This window comes from Ranitomeya variabilis, chromosome 1 (assembly GCF_051348905.1).
Source record: "Ranitomeya variabilis isolate aRanVar5 chromosome 1, aRanVar5.hap1, whole genome shotgun sequence".
In the NCBI taxonomy this organism is placed as follows: domain Eukaryota; kingdom Metazoa; phylum Chordata; class Amphibia; order Anura; family Dendrobatidae; genus Ranitomeya; species Ranitomeya variabilis.
This window is the reverse complement of record NC_135232.1, coordinates 842,340,022-842,362,189: the sequence shown is the minus strand read 5'-3', so window position 1 is coordinate 842,362,189 and position 22,168 is coordinate 842,340,022. Positions and strand designations below refer to the sequence as shown.

The 22,168-nt window shown below is 47.5% G+C and overlaps 1 protein-coding gene across 1 annotated transcript in view; it reads right to left on the bottom strand.

The window, feature by feature from the left end:
* Positions 1-22,168, bottom strand: part of NUP54 (nucleoporin 54) — a 73,693-nt gene that overhangs the window by 32,767 nt on the left and 18,758 nt on the right. The window contains exons 3-5 of the mRNA XM_077276155.1: positions 20,574-20,663; positions 19,345-19,491; positions 18,762-18,991 (exon numbers count right to left, since the gene is read on the bottom strand). Of these exons, the coding sequence (XP_077132270.1) occupies positions 18,762-18,991; positions 19,345-19,491; positions 20,574-20,663 (467 nt within the window). The remainder of the gene's footprint in view (positions 1-18,761; positions 18,992-19,344; positions 19,492-20,573; positions 20,664-22,168) is intronic.

Genomic DNA, 22,168 nt, shown 5'->3' with positions numbered 1-22,168 from the left:
ACAATTGCTTGCCACCTGGGCGTTGCATTTAGTCACATTTAATGACAGCGAACATAAAAATCTGCCTGTCCCAACTGATCTGCAATGTCTGCCTCTTGGGAGCCAGCCAGAATTTTGTGCAGTAAATGCTTCACCCAAGAAGTAACTGCCTTGGATACACAAGTAGCTACAAAAGCAAGGCAGGGACAAAGGCCTATCAGTGTAACAACTCTGCTGGCATCACGGCATGGCCTCTCATCTTTCACACTATCTTACCCACTGCTCCAGGCCATGATGTGGTTTCTGTTTCATGCCAGCTGCATATTCTGTGTCTCTGCTCTCTGCATGCTTCCTGGCTGTGTGCATAGGGGGCCGGCGCCTGAACTCTCTGGTTCTTATAGAAATCAGGGGCATCTGTCTAATCTGTTCCTGACCAATTGCCAGGAGGCCTCCATTATTTAGTGCAGCTCCACCCAGTGGACTGGGCCTGTGCAATGTGTTAGCTCAGTTTGTGTTTATCTTCTGAGTTTGCCAGGCCTTGCTCTGTGTTACTCCCTCTCTGGAGGCTTTACTCTGTATTCTTGCCTTGATCTTGTTGTCCGCCCTCCAGGAGGCAGAATATCCTGGTCCCTGTGTCTTTGTCCTTGTTTCTTGTCTTGTTCCATTTCCTTGTCTGAACTTAGTCTTATCTTGGTCTCCTTGTCTGTGGCTTCCTTCCCTGCTGTGTCTTTCCTTGTGTTCTCAGTCTGCTTACACTCCACTCTCTTGCGGCTCTGCCTGCTCTGTACCTTTGTGGCTTTACCTCTGCTCCGCACTCCTGCGGTTCTGATCCTTTCTACTCTGCTTATCTTCTGCTGCTGTAATCTCTTGCTGCAGCTCCTCTCCGCATTCCTTGCGGTTCTGCTCTGCTTTGCTGCTACAGAAACCTCTTGCTGCAGCTCCTCTCCACATTCCTTGTGGCTCTGCTTAGCTTCTGCAGCTGCAGTAATCTCTTGCTGCAGCTCCTCTCCACATTCCTTGTGGCTCTGCTCTGCTTAGCTTCTGCAGTAATCTCTTGCTGCAGCTCCTCTACATATTCCTTGTGGTTCTGCTCTTAGCTTTTATTGCTGAGCTATCTCTTGCTGCTCTACCGCTCCTATCCGCAGCCTTGCGGTTCTCTTCCTGTGTGAACAGGTCCCAACCTGTTCCTTCCTTCTCCTTTCCTTCTGGCTTGTATCTGTACCTGCATCTCCTGTGTGAACAGGTCCCAACCTGTTCCTTCATACCTCATTCCTTTCTGCTGGTTTCCTTTCCTGCACCTCCTGTGTGAACGGGTCCCTACCTGTTGCTTCATATCCGTTCCTGCACCTCCTGTGTGAACAGGTCCCTACCTGTTCCTTCATATACCACATCAACCAGCCCTGTGTTCTCTGCCAGCCCTGTGTTCTCTGCCAGCCCTGTGTCTCAGCCGTGCCAGTCTACTCGTCTGAGTTTCAGCCGTGCTCTTCTGCCAGTCCTGCCTGATGCCCGCACTAATCCTGGTGTTCCTGTCTCCCAAGTGGGATCAGCAGCCACAGCCAGACATCACCCTGGAGTAGCACCTGGCAGCTGCCTGCTGCACAAGCCTGACCTCACCATCAGAGGCACCAGTGAAACCCCAGGCAGCTGTCATAGTCACGCCCCTTCCAGGGTAGTCTGGTTTGTGGCACAGTGGGGCCACAAACCCCCCGAGCTCACGCCCACCAGTCAGGGCATGAGCGTGACAATCAGGTCTTAACACGACTATCCTCATATTTGTGTATAAGAAAGGTTTATAGAAAGGGCCTGTAAGTCACTCAACCTACGGGCTGATGTCAGAGTCACTAATAAGATATTTTGCCGATAACTCCTGCACAGTTTCAAACTGCTCTTTGGTCAAAGCATCTAGTACCAGGTTCAGATGCCATGGGGGGGGGGGGGGGGGGATGACCTTCAGGACTGGGACTGGTCTGGATATATCACAGGATTTTACGAACCTTGCCACCCAAGTATTAGCCGCAAAGGTTACAACTATATGATGCACCAAAAGCAGGCACCTGGACATTAAGGGTACTAGTAGCCAACCCCAGTTCAAATCCCAACTGAAGGAACTCTTGGATGGGACCGATTGGAAGCTTTTGACCTAATGGCTTTCCTAAAAATTCCAAGAATTTTCTCCATGTCCTGCTATACATTCCTGTCATGGGTTTCCTACTTGTTAGCAAGGTGGAAACTAGCCCCGGTGAAAACCCCCTGCTACTCAGTAATGCCCTTTCAAATTCCATGCTGCTACATGGAAGGCCTTTATTTGGGTGTGGAATATTGGCCCCTGCATAAGAAAGTCCGGGATCTCCGGCAGGATCCATGGATCTGATAGTGACATGGTCCTTAACAGAAAAGCAAGGTCTTTTTGGCCAGAAGGGGGCAATCAGTCACTTGTCTGATCGCCGTGATCTTCCTCATGACCGCTGAGACCATCGCTATTGGAAGAAAGGCGTAAGTAATCCTGAAGTCCCAGGGAATGTGGAGAGAGTCTACGGCAAATGGGTTTTCCCTGGGGTTCAGAGAACAGAGCCTTCCTGTTGTGTCTGTCAGCTAACAGATCTATTCTGGCAACCCCCAGAGATGGACTATCTCCTGGAACACTCTGGGGTTTAGGGCCCTGTTTTATTCTGTTGCGGCTTAGAAAGTCTGCCCCTTATGTGTAGTGCCTAATGGACAAAACATGTTCTGCCATGTGCAGGATGTTGTTTGCGGCTACCATTAGGGAGTGGGACCTTGTTCCCACTTGGTGACTGATTTATGCCACTGTGGCCCGAATGTCTGACAATGCGGACATGGCGACCCAGGAGGCGAGGGAAAAAGCTTTCAATAGCCCTTTCTACCACCCACAATTCTTTTACAGATTTGATAACCTTTCCAGCTCTGGAGGTGTCCAAGACCCCAGAACTGCGTGACCTCTCTGCTCACGTCTCGAATGTATAGGGCTACCCTCAGGTATTTGATGGTCCTGATGGATCGGGATGCGATAGTATGCACCCTTTAAGTCGACTACCACCATAAAACAATTGTGATGAAGACGCTTTATAGCTGTATTCACCGATTCCATCTTGAAGGTGTGATTTTTTTTATCCAGAATTTGAGACCTCTGATATTTATGATGGTTTGAATGAGCCATTCTGTTTCTTTATCAAAAAGAGGGGGGAATAAAATACCCTTCCTTTTTGTTCGCCCAAAACCTAGCGTAGGATCAGTTTGTCCACTAGGCCCAGAATCTCTGTATCTAGGGCAAGTTGCTCTCCTGCCGATCTTCTGATGGGGGTTACTACAAATGTTTGAAGTGGCAGATGGTAAAAGAAAACGCTGTACGTTTTTTTTCTTACCTTTTTTTTCCAACAGGGTTTTAAGGGAACCCTCCACTTTGGTTCTAAACAGACCGAAGGCTTGCTGCAAAGTCAGGGGTCTCCTCACTAATGGTTCTGTGGATGCAGAGGTCATTCTGCCAGTCTACCGCTAGGGGGCTTTTGTATAGCGCGCACTCCCTGATCCTCTTGTTTACTCTAGCTTTCATAGGCCTCTCCGGATTCCGAGGCTGTGGTGGGACACAACGTATCCTCTCTGGACACCGAGGAGTCTTGGGATGCCCTACTCCTCTGGCTGGAACGGCTGCTGCTCCTGACACTTGAACAGCTGCCTTCCTTGTGTCCACGCTGACAGTGAGCTGTTTGTTGCTGCAGAAGATTGCCTGGGTCCATGTTCACCTGGTATGATGACCCCGCCTTTAGAAGCCACTGCTTTGCTGCTCATCCTTAAGAAGGGGTAGCCGGCGCCATCTTATAGGGCCCCCCCTTCTTGTCCCAACGATTTCCCTCCCTCTCGAAAGCCGGCCGGCTTCCAGCGCACCCCCCTGACGTCACTCGAGCACGCCCGTACACAGTGTGCCCTGTGTTTGTGACGTCAATGGTACTCACTGGATGAGTCAACATGGGGAGCGCAGCAGGGGGAAGGGCAACATGGTCATCGCGGCAGAACAAGCCATCACAACGCTGACTGTGCCGCCCGAAGGCCAGCACCAAAGGTACGCAGCCTGGAACAACCCTTTTCTCTTCACCAATTACAAGTTACCGCCAATTTCAGCACAAGAATCCCACTAAGGACAGGAACCCAATAGAAGCAGGGGGAGAGGCAGCGCCCTTTTATTTCAGTAGGTTCCTGTCCTGGCAGGGCGGATCCCTCTCTCAGTTGTGCTGTCATGGGTGAAGGGAAAAAGAAAGGCCACTTGGATCTCTGCCGAGAACGGGCAAACTGGTGCAGTGTGGCACGAGGGTACGACTCACCCAGAGGCGGTTGGGGCTCCCGGGTCAGCAGCCACCATTGGCAAAAGTTCCATAACAGTAAATCAGCCTCCTGGGCACCCTGGATAGTTCGGCTACATACTGAGCTATATCACAAGCCCAAGCAGGCGGAGTCCATTTTGGTGGAGTCAGTATAAATTGGACTGACTCCTAAAAATAGAAATAGTCTTACCGGTAATTCGGTTTCTAGGAACCTTCCACGACAGCAGCATAGGAGGATGTCTCCCCACCCTAATGGGGGACAGGAAACACAAAGAGGTTAAATACCCTCCACTTCCTGCAACCACCAGTGTTTTTTCTGGACACAGTAGCATGTATAATTACCACTCAAGTGCAGGAACAAATCAATAGGATCATCAATAGGGAGGGAAATTAGTGCTGTCGTGGAAGGTTCCTAGAAACTGAATTACCGGTAAGACTAATTCTATTTTCTCCAGTCACCTTCCACGACAGAAGCATAAGAGTAGTACCAACAATTTAATTTCTTAGTGAGGGACAACAGCCTGCAGAACTCTTCTGCCGAATGTTAAATCCCTGGTAAAGTCTAGTCTGTAGTGCCTGGTGAACGTATGGACCGAAGACCAGGTGGCGGCTCTGCATATCTGCTCCGTAGATGCGTCTCCTCTCTCTGCCCATGATGTTGACTCTGATCGAGTAGAGTGGGCCTTTAATGATGAAGGAGGAGATAGATTAGGAGATGAGTATGCGAGAGATATGGCTTGCTTGATCCAATTGGCGATTGTGTTTTTTGCCGCCTTCTTGCCCTTGTTCCTTCCTGAGTGTTGGATAAATAAATTCCAATCAATCATCCAACTCTCGGTCTGCTGAAGAACCACCCTTCGGACATCCAGGGTGTGGAAGGACTCTTCCTTACTGTTAGAAGGATTTGGGCAGAATGAGGGCAGCACTATGTCCTGACCTCTATAAAAATCTGATGTCACTTTAGGCAAGAAAGTAGGATCTAGACGGAGAACTATGCTGTCTGTTGTTATCGTTAAGTAAGGCTACTGCATGGACAGGGCCTGTAATTCTCCTATACGTCTAGCGGAGGTAATTGCCACTAAAAAGACAGTTTTGGAGGATAAGAACCTTTAACCCCTTCCCGACATGTGACGGAATAGTACGTCACATGTCGGGACCCCCGCTTTGATGTGCGCTCCGGCGGTGAGCGCACATCAAAGTCGCGACATGTCAGCTGTTTTTTACAGCTGACATGTGCGCGCAATAGCGGCGGGTGAAATCGCGATCACCCGCCGCTATTAACTAGTTAAATGCCGCTGTCAAACGCAGACAGCGGCATTTAACTACCACATCCGGCCGTGCGGCCGGATATGATGCTCCTCCATTGTAACCATAGAGGTCCTTGAGACCTCTATGGTTACTGATTGCCGGTGGCTGTGAGCGCCCCCCTGTGGTCGGCGCTCACAGCACACCTGCAATTCTCCTACATAACAGCGATCTGATGATCGCTGTTATGTAGCAGAGCCGATCGGGCTGTGCCTGCTTCTAGCCTCCCATGGAGGCTATAGAAGCATGGCAAAAGTTAAAAAAAAAAGTTTTTAAAAATGTGAAAAAAATAAAAAAAATATAAAAGTTTAAATCACCCTCCTTTCGCCCCAATCAAAATAAATCAATTAAAAAAAACCCCAACCTACACATATTTGGTATCGCCGCGTTCAGAATCGCCCGATCTATCAATAAAAAAAAAGCATTAACCTGATCGCTAAATGGCGTAATGAGAAAAAAATTCGAAACGCCAGATTTACGTTTTTTTTGGTCGCCACGACATTGCATTAAAATGCAATAACGGGCGATCAAAAGACCGTATCTACACCAAAATGCTATCATTAAAAACGCCAGCTCGGCACGCAAAAAATAAGCCCTCACCTGACCCCAGATCACGAAAAATGGAGACGCTACGAGTATCGGAAAATGGCGCAATTTTGTTTTGTTTTGTTTTTTGCAAAGTTTGGAATTTTTTTTCACCACTTAGGTGAAAAATAACCTAGTCATGTTAGGTGTCTATGAACTCGTAGTGACCTGGAGAATCATAATGGCAGGTCAGTTTTAGCATTTAGTGAACCTAGCAAAATAGGCAAGCAAAAAACAAGTGTGGGATTGCACTTTTTTTGCAATTTCACTGCACTTGGAATTTTTTTCCCGTTTTCTAGTACACGACATGCTAAAACCAATGATGTCGTTCAAAAGTACAACTCGTCCCGCAAAAAATAAGCCCTCACATGGCCAAATTGACGGAAAAATAAAAAAAGTTATGGCTCTGGGAAGGAGGGGAGCGAAAAACGAAAACGGAAAAAGCTCCGGGGGTGAAGGGGTTAAACAAGTTCCCGATAAAGGTTCGAATGGATCTCGCATTAAGCTATTAAGTACCAGATTTAGGTCCCAAGGGGGAGTGCCACTGAACTCTGGGACAATTTCTACTGGCCGAGGTCATGAAGAGTTTTATCCAATGATGGTTGGCTAACTTCTGGTCAAAGAACGAACTAAAAGCTGAAACCTGAACCTTTAGGGTACTAGGCCTGAGACCTATATCGAGACTCTTCTGGAGGAAATCTAAGATTTGAGCAATATTCGGGTGGAATGGGTCTGGGGTGTTTGGAGAACACCAAGATGAAAATTTCTTCCAGACTTTGCCATAAATGGCGTTAGTTACAGGTTTCCTGCTTCTCTGGAGAGTTTGAATTACCTCATAGGAAAGGCCTCTTGCTCTTAGTATCTCGGCCTCAGTAGCCAAGCCGCAAGGTTCAACCTGTGTAGGTTTGGATGTAACAGGGGACCCTGGTTTAGAAGGTCGTTCTTCTGTGGTAGTAGAAGTGGACCTTCCTGGGCCATGTCCAACAGAGCGCTGTACCAGCTCCTTCCCGGCCACATGGGGGTGATCAGGATAGTAGTGACTCGCTCGGATCAGATTTTCTGTAGCGTTTTCAACAGAATCAGGATGGGAGGGAAGGCATAGGCTAGGTTGAACCCCCAGGGGTGAGAGAAAGCATCCATGCCCCGCACTCTGTCTGCTGTTTAGGGAAAAATATGTTTCTAGTTTGCATTCAGTCTGCTGGCAAATATTTACATCCGGTATCCCCCATCGAGATACTAGGGAGAGGAAGGCTTCCTGATCTAGGCACCATTACCTCAGATGTACATCCTTTCTACTGAGAAAGTCTGCTTGTGTATTGGCAGATCCCTTTAGATGGACCGCTGTGATAGACAGGAGGTGTCTTTCCGCCCAGGAAATAATTCTTGCAGTTAGTGACTTTAATTTTGCAAATTTCGTGCCCCCTTGGTGATGGAGGTACGCTACTGTGGTCATGTTGTCAGAGTATATGCGCACATGGTGACCCTGGACAATAGTCGATGCTGCTTTCAGGGCCTCTTCCACCGCCTTCAGTTCTCTGAAGATTGATGAGTTGGCTCTGACATCTGGGGACCATATGCCCTGGAAATGAGATTTCTCCACTATGGCTCCCCATCCCCTCAGACCGGCATCTGATGTAAGAATCTTTAGAGGGAACTGATCCCAGCAGACCCCTTGTTGGAGGTTCTAGTGACACAGCCACCATGCCAGGGATATCCTGATATGATTGGGAAGAGGAACTTTCTTGGATAGGGAGTTCTGCTGTCTGTCCCAGGATGAGAGTACCGTATATACTCGAGTATAAGCTGACCCGAGTATAAGCCGACCCCCCTAATTTTGCCACAAAAATCTGGGAAAACTTATTGACTCGAGTATAAGCCTAGGGTGGAAAATGCAGCAGCTACCGGTGAATTTGAAAAATAAAAATAGATGCTCCATACCGTTCATTATGGCCCCATAGCTGTGCCATATAGTACTCTGCACCGTTCATTATTGCCCCATAGCTGTATCATAGAAAGCTGTGCCATATAGTGCTCTGCACCGTTCATTATTGCCCCATAGCTGTGCCATATAGTGCTCTGCACCGTTCATTATTGCCCCATAGCTGTGCCATAGAAAGCTGTGCCATTGCTGCTGCTGCTGCTGCAGCAATAAAAAAAAAAAAGGGTATTATACCTACCGATAATTCGGTTTCCAGGAGTCCATCCTGACAGCACGCTGGAGGACGTCCTCCTCCTCCTTGCAGGGACAGGAAATACAACACGAGAGGTTAAAAGGTCCCACTCCACCCCCTTTCCTTCAGTGTTTTGACAAGTACCACACCATGGATAGATATACCTTGCAAAAAAACTCTTTATTAACCAATATATACAGCATATGAAAATAGAATACATGGGGGGGGGGGAGTAACGGTGCTGTCAGGATGGACTCCTGGAAACCGAATTATCGGTAGGTATAATACCGATTTTCCAGGACGTCCCCCTGACAGCATGCTGGAGAATACCAAAGAAAACCTCCTTTAGGGTGGGACAACTGCCTGGAGAACTTTTCTCCCAAAAGATGTTTGATGTGCAGCCAACACATCCAATTTATAATGCTTACAAAAAGTATTTACTCTGGCCCAAGTAGCGGCCTTGCAAATCTGATCTAGGAATGCCCCCGCCCGCTCGGCCCATGAAGCCGAAACCGCCCTAGTAGAGTGCGCTTTAATCCCTACTGGACAATCTATCCCTTCTGATGTGTAGGCTTTTGAGATTATAGACGTGATCCATCTAGCAATTGAGGTCTTGGAAGCTTTTTTACCTCTATTTCTACCCCCGAATAAAATAAACAGATTAGAATCCTTCCTCCAGGAACTAGTGGCTTCCAGATAGTCTAAAACCACCTGTCTAACATCCAGGGAGTGTAATGCCCGTTCCTTTTCATTAGAAGGGTTGTCACAAAAGGAAGGTAGAATTATTTCCTGGTCTCGATTTTTTAACGAGGCTACTTTGGGGACAAAAGTTGGATCTAATTTTAGAATTATATGGTCTTCCCGGACCTGAAGGTAAAGATCTTTAATTGAAAGGGCCTGAATCTCGCCTACACGCTTAGCTGTTGTAATGGCTACCAAGAAGGCCGTTTTCCAGGTACATACTGAAATAGGCATATCTTCTCTAAGAGTATAGGGATCTTTACATAGAGCCCTAAGAACTAAATTTAAGTCCCAAGAAGGAACTAGCTGCCTCAAGGTAGGACGTAATCTCTGGATGGCCTTCACGAATCTAATTATCCACGGGTGAGAAGCCAATGGATAATCCAGGAAAGTACTGAGCGCCGAAATCTGAACTTTAAGAGTACTTGGCCTAAGCCCCATGTCGAAGCCAGACTGTAGAAAATTCAAAACTCTAGGAACATCCAAGGCTCCCGGTATCCCGGCCGACCTACCACTTTCTGTACAAAACTTCTTCCAAATCTTGTGATAGATGGCCGCAGTCACAGGCTTTCTACTAGCCTGGATGGTTGAAATTACTTTGTCCGACAGACCTCTGGCCTTTAACATGTCCCTCTCAGGATCCATGCTGATAGATGTAATCTCCCTGGATCTTGGTGTAACACCGGTCCCTGATAAATTATGTCCTTCCATAACGGGAGTCTGATAGGGTTTTCCAACATCATGGCTCCTAACAATGGGAACCAGCTTCTTTTTGGCCAGTATGGCACTATTGTTATCACTGTTGCTTGATCCTCTTGAATCTTCCTGAGCACTACTGGGATAAGTGCTATTGGAGGGAATGCATAAGATAGAGGTTCGTCCCACCTCTGACTCAGTGCGTCGACTGCTTCCGGGATGTCTGAAGGGTTGAGGGAATAAAATCTTGGCACCTTCGAATTTTTCCTTGTAGCGAACAAGTCTATGCCAGGAGTTCCCCAACGGTGGCATAGTATTTGAAAAATGCTCTGATTTAATTCCCATTCTGTTGGAGACACCTTTTTTCTGCTTAGGTAATCGGCCAGAATGTTTTGAGATCCCTCTAGATGTACTGCTGTTATTGACAGGATCGTGTTTTCTGACAAAGCAAAAATCCTTTGAGCTAGATCTTGAAGAGCCTTGTGTCTGGAACCTCCCTGGTGTCTCAAAAAGGATACTGCTGTCACATTGTCCGATAGGATTTTTACGTGTCTGTTTCTTAGGCGGGGACGATTTCTTCTGAGGGCCTCCCAGACTGCGTACAATTCTCTGTAGTTTGATGACATCCGACTGATTTTCCTTGGCCACTCTCCCTGAAAGAACTTTCCTTCCAAGTGTGCGCCCCATCCCCACTGACTTGCGTCCGTGGTGATAACCATGCAGGGGGTTGCGATCCATGGAACACCTACTTTCAGGTTGTAGTCTCGAGTCCACCATTGTAGAGATCTTCTTACGTCTATTGATAGACGAAGCCTTTTGTCCAGGGATGAACGACGACGGTCCCATATTTTGAGAACTTGTTCCTGTAGTGGTCTTGAGTGTGCCTGAGCCCACCTGACACAAGGGATGCAAGCTGTCATCTTCCCCAACATTTTCATGGCAGATCTTACTGTAACCGGACCCTTTAGGAATTCTAACACCATCTTCTTCATTGAAAGCCGCTTGACTTCTGGCAAAAAGGATTGTCTGGCCGTAGAGTCCAAGAGTACTCCTAGAAATATTTTCCGGGATTCGGGCCTTAGATGTGACTTTTCCCGGTTTACTACCCATCCTAGGTGCTCCAAAACCGTTATGACTCGATCTCTGTTTTAGCAGAATATCTTCTGTTCTTGCCACCACGAGAAAATCGTCTAAGTATGGAACTATCGTTATGCCTTGGTTTCTTAGGTAAGCCACCACTTCTGCTACCAACTTCGTGAAAATCCTTGGAGCCGATGCTAGGCCGAAGGGAAGGCATTGAAATTGGAAGTGGCAGGTTTGGTCCGGAAATTTCACCGAGAACCTCAGCAGGTCCTGAGATGAGGGATGTATTGGAACCTGATAATATGCACTCTTCAGGTCGAGAGTGCACATCACCGAGTCTTTGTTTATCAGATGGATAGTTGATTTTATAGACTCCATCCTGAATCTTTTGTACTTTACGTACATATTTAGAGGTTTTAAATTTATTATCGTTCGGGATTCTCCTGACAATTTTGGGATTGAAAAAAGAGACGAATAGTGACCTGAACCTATTTCTGGAGAGGGAACCTGAACTATGACCTGGGAGCTGAATAGCTTTTGCAGGTCTGAGTACATAGGGGAGTTTGTGGTTACAACGGTTGGTGCGATACACCTCTGCGGTACGCGGGATATTAGTTCTATTTTGTAACCGTCTGCAATAATACCGAGGACATATCTGTTGTCTGAGATCAGACTCCAAGAATTTAGAAACAGACTTAATCTCCCGCCTATCCCTATGGCGTCATTGCCTTCTTTGTCTATAGCTTGAAGCAAAAAGGGAACTCCTTCCCTTTCTGTTCTGAGTAAAGGAACCCCTGAAGGACCCCCTGCTGGGTCTCCATTGTTCTCTATACTCAGGCTGCCTGCGGGGGGGGGGGGGGGGGGGGGGGAGGAAAGGGCCTTTTCCGAAAAGGCTGAAACTTCCTGGGTTTATCCTCCGGGAATCCTTTTTTAGTATCTGATGCAGATTCTAAAATGTCATCCAGAGCCTGACCAAAAATTTTGGACCCCATAAATGGAATGGCGCATAATTTATTTTTAGATACGTTATCCCCCGACCAAGATCTAAGCCAAATAGCCCTACGGGTCGCATTTGACAAAGAGCTATTTCTGGCTGCAAATCTAACGGACTCAGCCGAAGTATCTGCCATGAAAGCTGTAGCTGACTTTATGATAGGCAGGGAGGCAATTATATCTGCCCGCGGGGTCTTGTTAATCAAATGTTCTTCTAATTGTTCCATCCACAGGAACATGGATCTTGCTACTGACGTAGCCGCGATGTTAGTCTTAATCAGAGCTGCTGAGGTTTCCCAAGCTCGACGTAATAGGATATCTGGCTTCCGATCCATTGCGTCCCTGAGACTTGAGGAATCTTCAAAAGGGATGGAAGTCTTCTTTGTAACCTTGGCTATGGGCACATCTACTTTCGGAATTTCTTCCCAAGTCTTGATTTCTTCAGGGTTAAACGGTAGACGACCTTTAAACTCACGTGACATCACCAACCTACGCTCCGCATCTTTCCATTCTTGGGCTATCATCCGACGAATGTGTTCGCTCACAGGGAAAACCGTCTTTTCTTGATGTGTGAGACCTCCAAACATCTGGTCTTGTCTAGATTTCAGCCGTGGTTCTTCCTTTATCTGCATAGTCTCTCTTACCGCTTGAACCAGCTGCTCCGTGTCTTCCACTCCTTAGGCAATTCTCCTTCTTGATCTGAACCTCTAAACTCCAATTCTTCTTCTGAAGAATCGTACCGATCTTCCTGAGCTGCCTCACTTCTGGGTCTCTTACGTGCCGGGCCTGGACTGGACCGACCGCTTTGAGACATTGAGGCCAAGGAGTTCTGGACCTCCTCTCGGATTAGGCTCCTCATTTCCGACAATAAAGAAGGTTGTTCCTCTCTGACAATCTTAGAGATACACGAGCTGCAGAGAGCTTTATTATATGTCTCTGGGAGCTTCGTATTACATACAGAACACCTCTTAGACTTTGAAGATGCTTTTCCCGTCTTCTTTGTCAGAGGGAGGGGATTTTGTGTGGCCTCCTTATCATTAAATATAAGAATAGGCACTGCTCAGTGTATGTGCAAAAAATAACGTCATTCTGCGCCCTGCGCACTTACCCCTGCCTCCTCACTTCTGACCTCCATATCTTCTGTTGAGGAATACACAGGGTAAGTGTGTAATCTCTTAATCAAAATAAAGGATATAGCAGCTTCTGCTGCGCTCACCCTTAGTCTCCGGCATCAGATGCGGTTCAATAAGCTGGCTGGCCCGGACTATCCGCTGTATCGTGTCCTGCTGTCACCACAAACAAATCTTGCGCCTTATCCTCCTTCATACAGAGGAATGCAGGGCGCACTATTGCAGTACCTCCGGGTTTATGTATGAATACTTCCGCGTTCCACCCAGTGGAACGCACGCCGAATGCATCGCCTCCCCCCGGATGTGACGTCACCTTACCTTGAGACGCCACCGGAAGTGCTGTACGAACCTACTTCCGCGTTCCACCTCGTGGAACGCAAACCGCTGCCGGATCTTCTGACATGTGGCGCCTCTTGCTGGCCTGGCGCCCGAGCCGAGAGCCTCCCACCGGGAGGAAGCGGCTCTCACCCAGCTCGTCCGCTCGACTGGTCTCTAGGCAGAGGGACTCCCCACCGGGGAGTTTCTGCCTCGGGCCACCGTCGCGGGGGAAAGATATTGGCACAGCCGCACGATCCCCCGGGCCCTCCGGACTGGTAAGTTTCTGCGCTGCTCCGCTCTCGTGTGTCCCTCCATGCAGGGACAGGAAAAACACTGCAGGAAAGGGGGTGGAGTGGGACCTTTTAACCTCTCGTGTTGTATTTCCTGTCCCTGCAAGGAGGAGGAGGACGTCCTCCAGCGTGCTGTCAGGGGGACGTCCTGGAAAAATGACATACTCACCTCTCTTGCTTGCAGCTCCTCAGCGTCCCGTCCCGGCGTCTCTCTGCACTGACTGATCAGGTAGAGGGCGGCGCGCACACTATATGCGTCATCGCGCCTTCTGACCTGCACAGTCAGTGCGGAGAGACGCCGGGAAGATGGAGCGGCGCCCGGCGTGTGGAACGTGGACAGGTGAATATGTAATACTTACCTGCTCCCGGCGTCCCGCTCCTTCCCCCGGACAGCTGGTCTTCGGTGCCCCAGCCTCTTCCTCTATCAGCGGTCACCGTTACCGCTCATTAGAGAAATGAATATGCGGCTCCACCCCTATGGGAGTGGAGTCCATATTCATTTCTCTAATGAGCGGTCCCACGTGACCGCTGAACAGGGGAAGAGCTGCGGCACCCGGAGACCGTGGGACTGCAGGGACAGCGCCAGGAGCCCCGGAAGCAGGTAAGTATGCCTCAGCGCCCTCTCCCCCTCACCCGCCGACCCTGCTGCCGACCGTGACTCGAGTATAAGCCGAGAGGGGCACTTTCAGCCCAAAAATTTGGGCTGAAAATCTCGGCTTATACTCGAGTATATACGGTATATGTGTCTGAAGGGCTCTTGTATGGGCTTGGGCCCATGATACCATCTGGATGCAAGATGTTAGGGACCCCAGAATGGACATGGAGTGCCGCAGAGCGGGAGCCTTCAGGGTTCTGTATTGAGCTATCCTCTGTACCAGATCGAGCTGGCGCTCTCTGGGCAGGAAGGATTTCCTTAATTCGGAATTCAGTAAGACCCCTAGGGATTTCTTTTTTGTGGAGGGAAGCAGGTCTGATTTCTCCCGATTCAGAATCCAACCCAAGGACTCGAGGATTTCTAGAGTCCTTGTTACATCTGAGTTTAGACGGGAAATAGATGGAGCGACAATGAGCATGTCGTCCAGGTATGGTATAATGCAAATCTCCTGATGCCGAATGAAAATCACTGCCTCCGTCATGATCTTTGTGAACACACGAGGTGCTGAGGAGATTCCGAAAGGTAGGGCGTTGAACTGATAATGAGTGATCTGATGGCCCTAGGAAATTGCAAACCTTAGGAACTTCCTGAATTTTCGATGGATGGGGACTTGATAATAGGCATCCCTCAAATCTATCGTAGCCATCACCCAGTCTTGACCAATCAGGGGAATCGCTGACCTGATTGACTCCATCTTGAACCTTCTGTACGAAATCACCCGATCTTGGGGTTTCAGGTTGATAATGATTCTGTGCTTCCCTGAAGGTTTTTTGATTAGAAATAGGTGGGAATAGTAGCCCCTGCCTATCTCTTGTTGGGGTACTGGGAAAATCACTCCTGCTTGGAGAAAGTCCTGAAGGCCAGAAAGAAATGCGTCCCGGGGATGGAGATTCTGTAGTGGGGTAATCCTTAGGCGCCAAGGGAGAGAACTCTCAAACTCTAGTTTTAATCCATCATGAATGGTACAGAGTACCCACTGGTTTGAGGAGATGGACCCCATTGGTGGATAAAGTTCGAGAGTCGCCCCCCGACACCCCGAGAGTAGTCACTGTTTGTCTGCTGGGTCTGGGGGACAAGGATATTTCTGCCCTTTCCCCCTTTTGAATAACTCCAGTGGCCCGTTTTGCCTTTTCCTTTGAATTCTCTTTGAGAAGTTTGATCCTTTGAGGGACGAAAAAAAAAAGTTTTTTTGTATTTCTCTGTTCAGGCAGTGCCTTCTTTTTGTCTGTGGCCTTGTCTAAAATATCGTCAAGGGCTTGGCCGAACAAATAGTGACCCTGAAACGGAATAGCACAGAGTTTCGCTTTAGATGTGATGTCGCCACTCCTCCAGGATTTCAGCCACAGGGCTCTCCTAGCTGAATTGGAGAGTACTGCAGATTTGGCTGCCACTCGAACAGATTCTGCAGAAGCATCCGCAAGGAATCCCATGGCCTTCTGGAGAAGGGGAAGGGAATCAAGAATCACCTCCCTAGAAGTTCCCTGGGTAAGGTGATCCTCCAGGGTACAGAGCCAGCGAAATAAAGACCTAGCAACACAGGCAGATGCTGTTTGTTTTAAGGAGGTTAGTGGAAGAATCCCAAGATCTCGTTAGCAGACCTTCAATGTTCCGATCCATTGGGTCCCTGAGCTGAGATGAGTCCTCAAATGGGAGGGCTGTCTTTTTCGTCACTCTAGAGACCTGTACGTCTACCTTCAGGGTATCCCAAAGAGCTGTCCCCATCTAACGGGAAGCGATTTCTTAATTCAGATGGCACGCCAAGTCCTTTCTCAGGAGACTCCCATTCGTGAAGAATGAGGCCCTGAACATTTTCATGCACAGGAAATCCCTTTAGTTTTCTAGGTTTGAGGTCCCCAAACATTTCGTCCTGTACTGACTGAGTCACCTCCTCCTCAACACCCATTGTCCCCCTGACCATACTAACTAACTCCTGTGTGTCTTCAGAGGAAAAATAATATTTTGTTGTTATCCTCTTTAGGGGTAGAAGCGGAGCCCTCATTCTCCCAATTATCCTCAGAGTCGGAGGTGCGTAATTCGCCCGAGTCTGAACCGGATTCCACAGCCGTCAATTTCCTTTTTTTTTCTTTTTGGGGGGGCTGGGGTAATAAGGACTGGGAAAGGGCCGATACTGAGGATTGGATCTCCTGTTTAATAAGGGTCTTAATGCTTTCAAAGAGGGAGGGTTGTTCGGTGCGCAACACCTCGTCAGTGCAGGATTGGCACAGCTTTTCTTGTATGAGGAAGGAAGCCTGGTCGCACATACACCACACTTGCGGTCTTCCGCCGCCTTCCTGAATGTTTTATCCTTCTTAGGGGCAGGGGTCTGGTCTCCCTAAAAAAGGGAGAGAAGGGGACCAAGCCTATTTGCCACCTAGAAGTAAGGCACCTTCATCCACTACTTACTGTAGGAGTGAGGACACTGGGCTCGGCAGAGAGGGGGATTTTGTCACCGTCCACGGTCTGTCTGTCTGTCCACAGTCACACAAACAGACAGTGGGCTTTACCTGGTGGCTTCCCCTGACCAGGGTTAAATAAACGAGGTCACAGCATCTGGTATTGTGTGCTCCTCCTCTCCAGGTCAGCAGGTGCAGGAGGGGGGACCCGAGCGGGAACGCCCCATGTGGCAGAGGAGTCCGTATAGCCAGCAGTAATGCCGGGAATGCGTGCATTCCAGGCTGGAACGCACCGGAAGTAAACCAGAAGTTCGTGTGACGTCACTTCCGGTGCGCGCGTAACATGGAGACCGCGCCAGAAAGAGAGGAGGACGCCGGGGAGCAGAGAGAGGACCCCGGCCACACATCACCGCCCTGCTTTACCCCCAGAGAGGGCGCAGCAAGGAGGATCCCGAGTCGCATGCATGCATGGAGACGGGAGCAGCGATAGAGGGAGGAGAGCACCCAACCCCCGCTGCAAGTAAGTTATCTGGGTACTCCAGTCGCCGGCCACGCAGCACCCAGCAGGACCTCTTCATGCCGCATGGGGGACAGGAAAAACACTGGTGTTTGCAGGAAGGGGAGGGTATTTAACCTCTGTGTTTCCTGTTCCCCCATTAGGGCGGGGAGACCTCCTCCTATGCTGCTGTCATGGAAGGTGACTGGAGAAATATATAATAAATTGGGTTCAGTAGTTCAGTGCAGGAGGTGCTATAAAAGTTTTCAGAATTTGGAAAACGTATACAATGTCCTATAAATGTCTTCAATTCCTGATCCAAGGATCTCAGCTTTTAGTTTAGATGAATTTGTGCTGCACTTTAAGTACATGCTCAGCAGTGACCAGTGCTGTGGAGTCGGAGTCGTAAGTCAGGGAAATTGAGGAGTCGGAGTTGGTGGTTTGGCTTACCGACTCCACAGCACTGCTTCTCACATTACAAAGGTCCCCTGAGCAGGTATATGCAAGGAAGGAGGTGGATGAGCACAGCAGGTACAGTAGGCCACCAAATGCCCCATGGAAAAATTATTATTACAGGCTAAGCATGAATAAGTGACTAGTGCAGACTGCACCGATAGGCGTGCATGGTGTTCTCGGAATTGCGACACAGTCAGAAAGCAGGGAAAAAAATGAATGTAAAGTGAGCAGTGCTTTAAGAAACGTTTCTGAGGAGAACAAATAATAAGGCCTCAGATGTCAACAGCCTGCCCTGTCATAGATCCCAGAAGAGGATCACTGTAGCTGGTGTTCGTTATGCTTCGGTGAGTGCTGGAAGCAGGAGGAAGCGATTGAGGGTCCCCATGCATGCGCCATCTGCTTGGTGCAGTTTTGATAAAATATCTGTTTTCTTTGCTGTAGATGTAGCTCAGAATGCAGAGCTGTAATAACCCAGCAACTGTCTGATTGACAGTTTTTTGTGTACATGATCAGTAAGCTGCCAATCAATGGTGGGAAGATATACATTGCCCCAGCTTACTTTGTCACTCTGAGCTAGCTATAATACATATATAGGACTATCATTTATGAAACTGCTGTATAGTATGACATGATTGAAGAATTTGTCACATGCCTGGAAAACAAGCAGTCAGTAGGGCACCACATGCGCTTTCAATGTCCATACAGGACAGTAGATAGAAGAAACCAAACAAGTTTAAAAATCTAAAATCACTATTAGATACAAGCAAAGGCTGATCCAAGTTAACAAAAATTCCCCCCCCCCCCCCCAAAAAAAAAATGTAATTAGAGATTTAGGCGCTCAAAAAGACCTACTTCATATACAAGATTCACGCCTACACCAGAAACAGGGAGGAGCCCTCATGCTTGAAATCTCTGAATTCTGAAGAAGGGTTCCCAAAGGGCATATGTCCCAAAGTTCTAAAATGCCCCCCCCACCCCCCAAGCTTCTTAATTAATAATTTTAGGGGCTTTCTTATGGCAGTAATGTTGGAAATTACCACCATAAATCTGCACCAAAACTGTGTTTCCACTAAAATAAGCCCAAGTTACAAGACAAAAGCTACAGGACAATTAGGTACATGGATTTAGAGGTTTACCTTAAACCTACAAAAAGGATTTTCCTGGGTGAACTCCACAGGAGGAATGTTATTACTGAAGTATCCTTTCCCAGTTCCCCAAAAAGCTTGAAGTTGGTTCCACTTGGCCAAGATGGCATCTCTTTCGTCGCCAAGCAATGTTGGTGCTGACAACGCGCTTGCCGTATTGATCAGCTGATTTGACTGCTGAGGATTTTGCACAGGTTGGTTGAACAGACCACCGCCAAGGGCTAATGAGAAAGGGAGACAACATGTGACAAAACACCATTATGGAGGATCAACAACAACAAAAAAAAGTTTTGTGTAAGCAAGTGAAAGGATAAACATGCTACGAGTGCCCATACACAGTGAAAAATCTCATTCTGATTCTCCCTTGACAAATAACGTGGAGTGACATGTTGAGCATGCTGCCCTTCTCCTACTGAGAATGCATGTACACGTTGCTAATGTGAGCATGTGTATGGAGGAATAGAAGTCAGTGGAACGTCTGTTTGGCAGAGAGCATTTTAAGGTGTATAGGCACCTTAGGAAGGTACATCAAAGACTCAAACTAGGGAGTGACAGCACAAGACTGTATACTAACCGCTCTGCTGTTGCTGCTGCTGAGGTTGGGTGCCAAAACCGCCAAAGCCCAGTCCAGTTGATAACCCAGTATTGAGCCCAGTGGTTGTGCCTGTACCAAAAGCGCTTCCAAATCCAAAAGCTTTGTTTTGTGTGTTCCCAAAGAGACCTAAGCATCCATAAAAGAAAGGGGAGGCCATTATTTCAATTTGTCATTACTTCCTTTGCTTTGATACATATGGACAAGGTATGCAATGCTTTGGAAAATCTGTTCATAAAAGCTTTTCTGTACTATACACACAGTAATCATTTTTTACAGAATGGAAGGAAACATTTTCATTAACCAGCTGTTAAATCACAATAGGATTGCTTTATTAAGATCGTCAGTGACTTCGGTTTCCTAAAAGCTACAATTATCTACGTAGAGAAACCTGCTACAATAATCTCTACACCAGAAAGAAGAAAAAAAACAAACTTCAAATACCAGAAGAGAGACAAAGCTAGAGGGGAAGATGGCCATCTCTACTGCCTGCTCTGCAGTGGAGTCATGGCGTACCATGCAGAGAGATGGCTGCGGTGAGCTAAGCATGTGCAACCAGCAGAACTCCACTCATAAGCTGCCCCAGCACATTACTTACTATACACTTCGAATCTAGGTAGCACCATACTACCATGTAAGTGAACGTCACACCTTTTCAATGGATCTTTGTATTTAATAACATTTACAATGCAACTATTATTCATTTTTCAGACTCCTGAAGAACATTGGCTGTCTGATGGCATTCTACCACCACAGCGGCACCTATTTATAAACCGTACCATGCCACTTCCTTTTTTCCTTTTTAAATCCTCAGGGTTTTCTGCAAGCCTCTATTGACACAGTACTTTCTTAGTTCCCCTACCTCATCCAAGAAGCTGGTTAAAGCGGTAGTGACCCTCACCAATCAGACAATGATGGCAGAAACTAGTCGTATGCCATCACGTGATTTTAAAGGCTTGTCTCAGTACAACTGCTGCACAAACAAAATCCAGTATATAGCACTCTACTAAAACTAGTCGGACATAAAGGGATAGTAAGATCCAAGACAGAAGCTGCACATCTGTCTAATATTCTTATGAAATGCTTGTACCACAGACTCAGATTTTTTTCTGTACCACTATTTTGTTGTACTTCAAGTCATGGGAAAAGATGAAGGAAACCTTGTATTAAAACAATGTCTAACCCCAAAACTAGATGTGCCAATCCCTTACCAGTTGTGCCAGTGTTGGTTGGAGCAGAGAAGCTAAAACCGGTGCTAGAAGGTGCGGTAGTTGTTGTTGCTCCAAAGCCTCCAAATCCACCTAAGCCAAACAAGAGAAACAATATAAAAGATTAGATGCAAATCTTTTTTGGGGGGAATGGTTTGTATCTAGTGATGAGCGAGTGTACTTGTTGCTTGGGTTTTCCTGAGCACGCTCGGGTGACCTCCGAGTATTTAGGACTGCTTGGAGATTTAGTTTTCATCGCGACAGCTGAATGATTTACATCTGTTAGCCAGCTTGATTACATGTGGGGATTACCTGGCAACCAGGCAACCCCCACATGTACTCAGCCTGGCTACTAGCTGTAAATCATTCAGCTGCCGGGGATGAAAACTAAATCGCTGAAAACAAATACTCGGAGGTCACCCGAGCGTGCTCTGGAAAACCCAAGCAACGAGTATATTCGCTCATCACTATTTGTATCCAAAAAACTGACCAATTATAACATGAATAACCGGCAAACAAGTGAAAGAACAAACATACAAATGAGGAAGATGGCTACAAGATGATGGCAGTGTTATTTTACCAATTGTCAAATTTGATAACTCAAAATATTGGAGCTTTTCACAAAATGAATGTGATAAAAGCTCTGAAGTTTTCCTATTCTGAAAAACAGGCTTTTTTTTTCTTAATTTAAATCACGTGCTGATGCTACAAGAGAGTTGAAATTGGTGGAGTCTGCGAGCTGGCATCCCCACAGTAACTAGTATGAGGAGACCCTTGTAGTCTTCCAAAGATTGGGCCCCTTTGGTTTTAAAAGGAAATGTGTCGCTCAAATCATGCTGCCCAAACCACAGGCAGCATGAACCAGAGTCTTGAGGCGAGCCTGCAGTCGGGTATGTTTTATTCAGAAAAGATCCAACATTTCAGAGAAATCATAGTTTATGGCTATGCGCCCATGATCCGGAACCAGCAGCGCTTTGGACGCAGCGTATTGTTGCTGTGTGAAAAACTCTGTGTCCTACTGAACACAGGTAAATCCTCATGTGTTCACGGAATCAGGCGGATTTACTGCATTCAATACATTATATTGATTCAATTTCTGTTGCGGAGACTAGAATCTTTGCAAGAGAAATGGACATGCTTCAGTACTGAAAGACACGTCTGTTTCCGCAGGTGATCCACAAGCGCACATGCTCACAGAGCGGATATGGGATTTCTAGAAATCCCATCCGCTATGCTGTAACATCTGGCTGCTGTGGTTTTGATGCTGCATTAATACACAAAACAGCAGCAATTCCTGATCCCACGTACCATAAAGATCCGTCTGGGGACAATAATCCGCTGCTGCCCCCAACCAGGTTTTCCTTGCTCCACTCTAGTTGATTGATTGTCTGGTCTCTTTCTTCAGAGACCCTTCAATCTGGAGCAATACAAGGAGAAGACGGCCTAGGACCATAGGCAGAGACTAAACTAGTCCGGATCTTTCAACTATGGCTACCTGTGGTTTCGGTGGCATGTATCAGCTAAGAGGTTCCCTTTAAGCAGAGATTGCCAAGTTAAATTTGGTGGCCAATGCCGTACACTTCATCCTGCAGCACTGC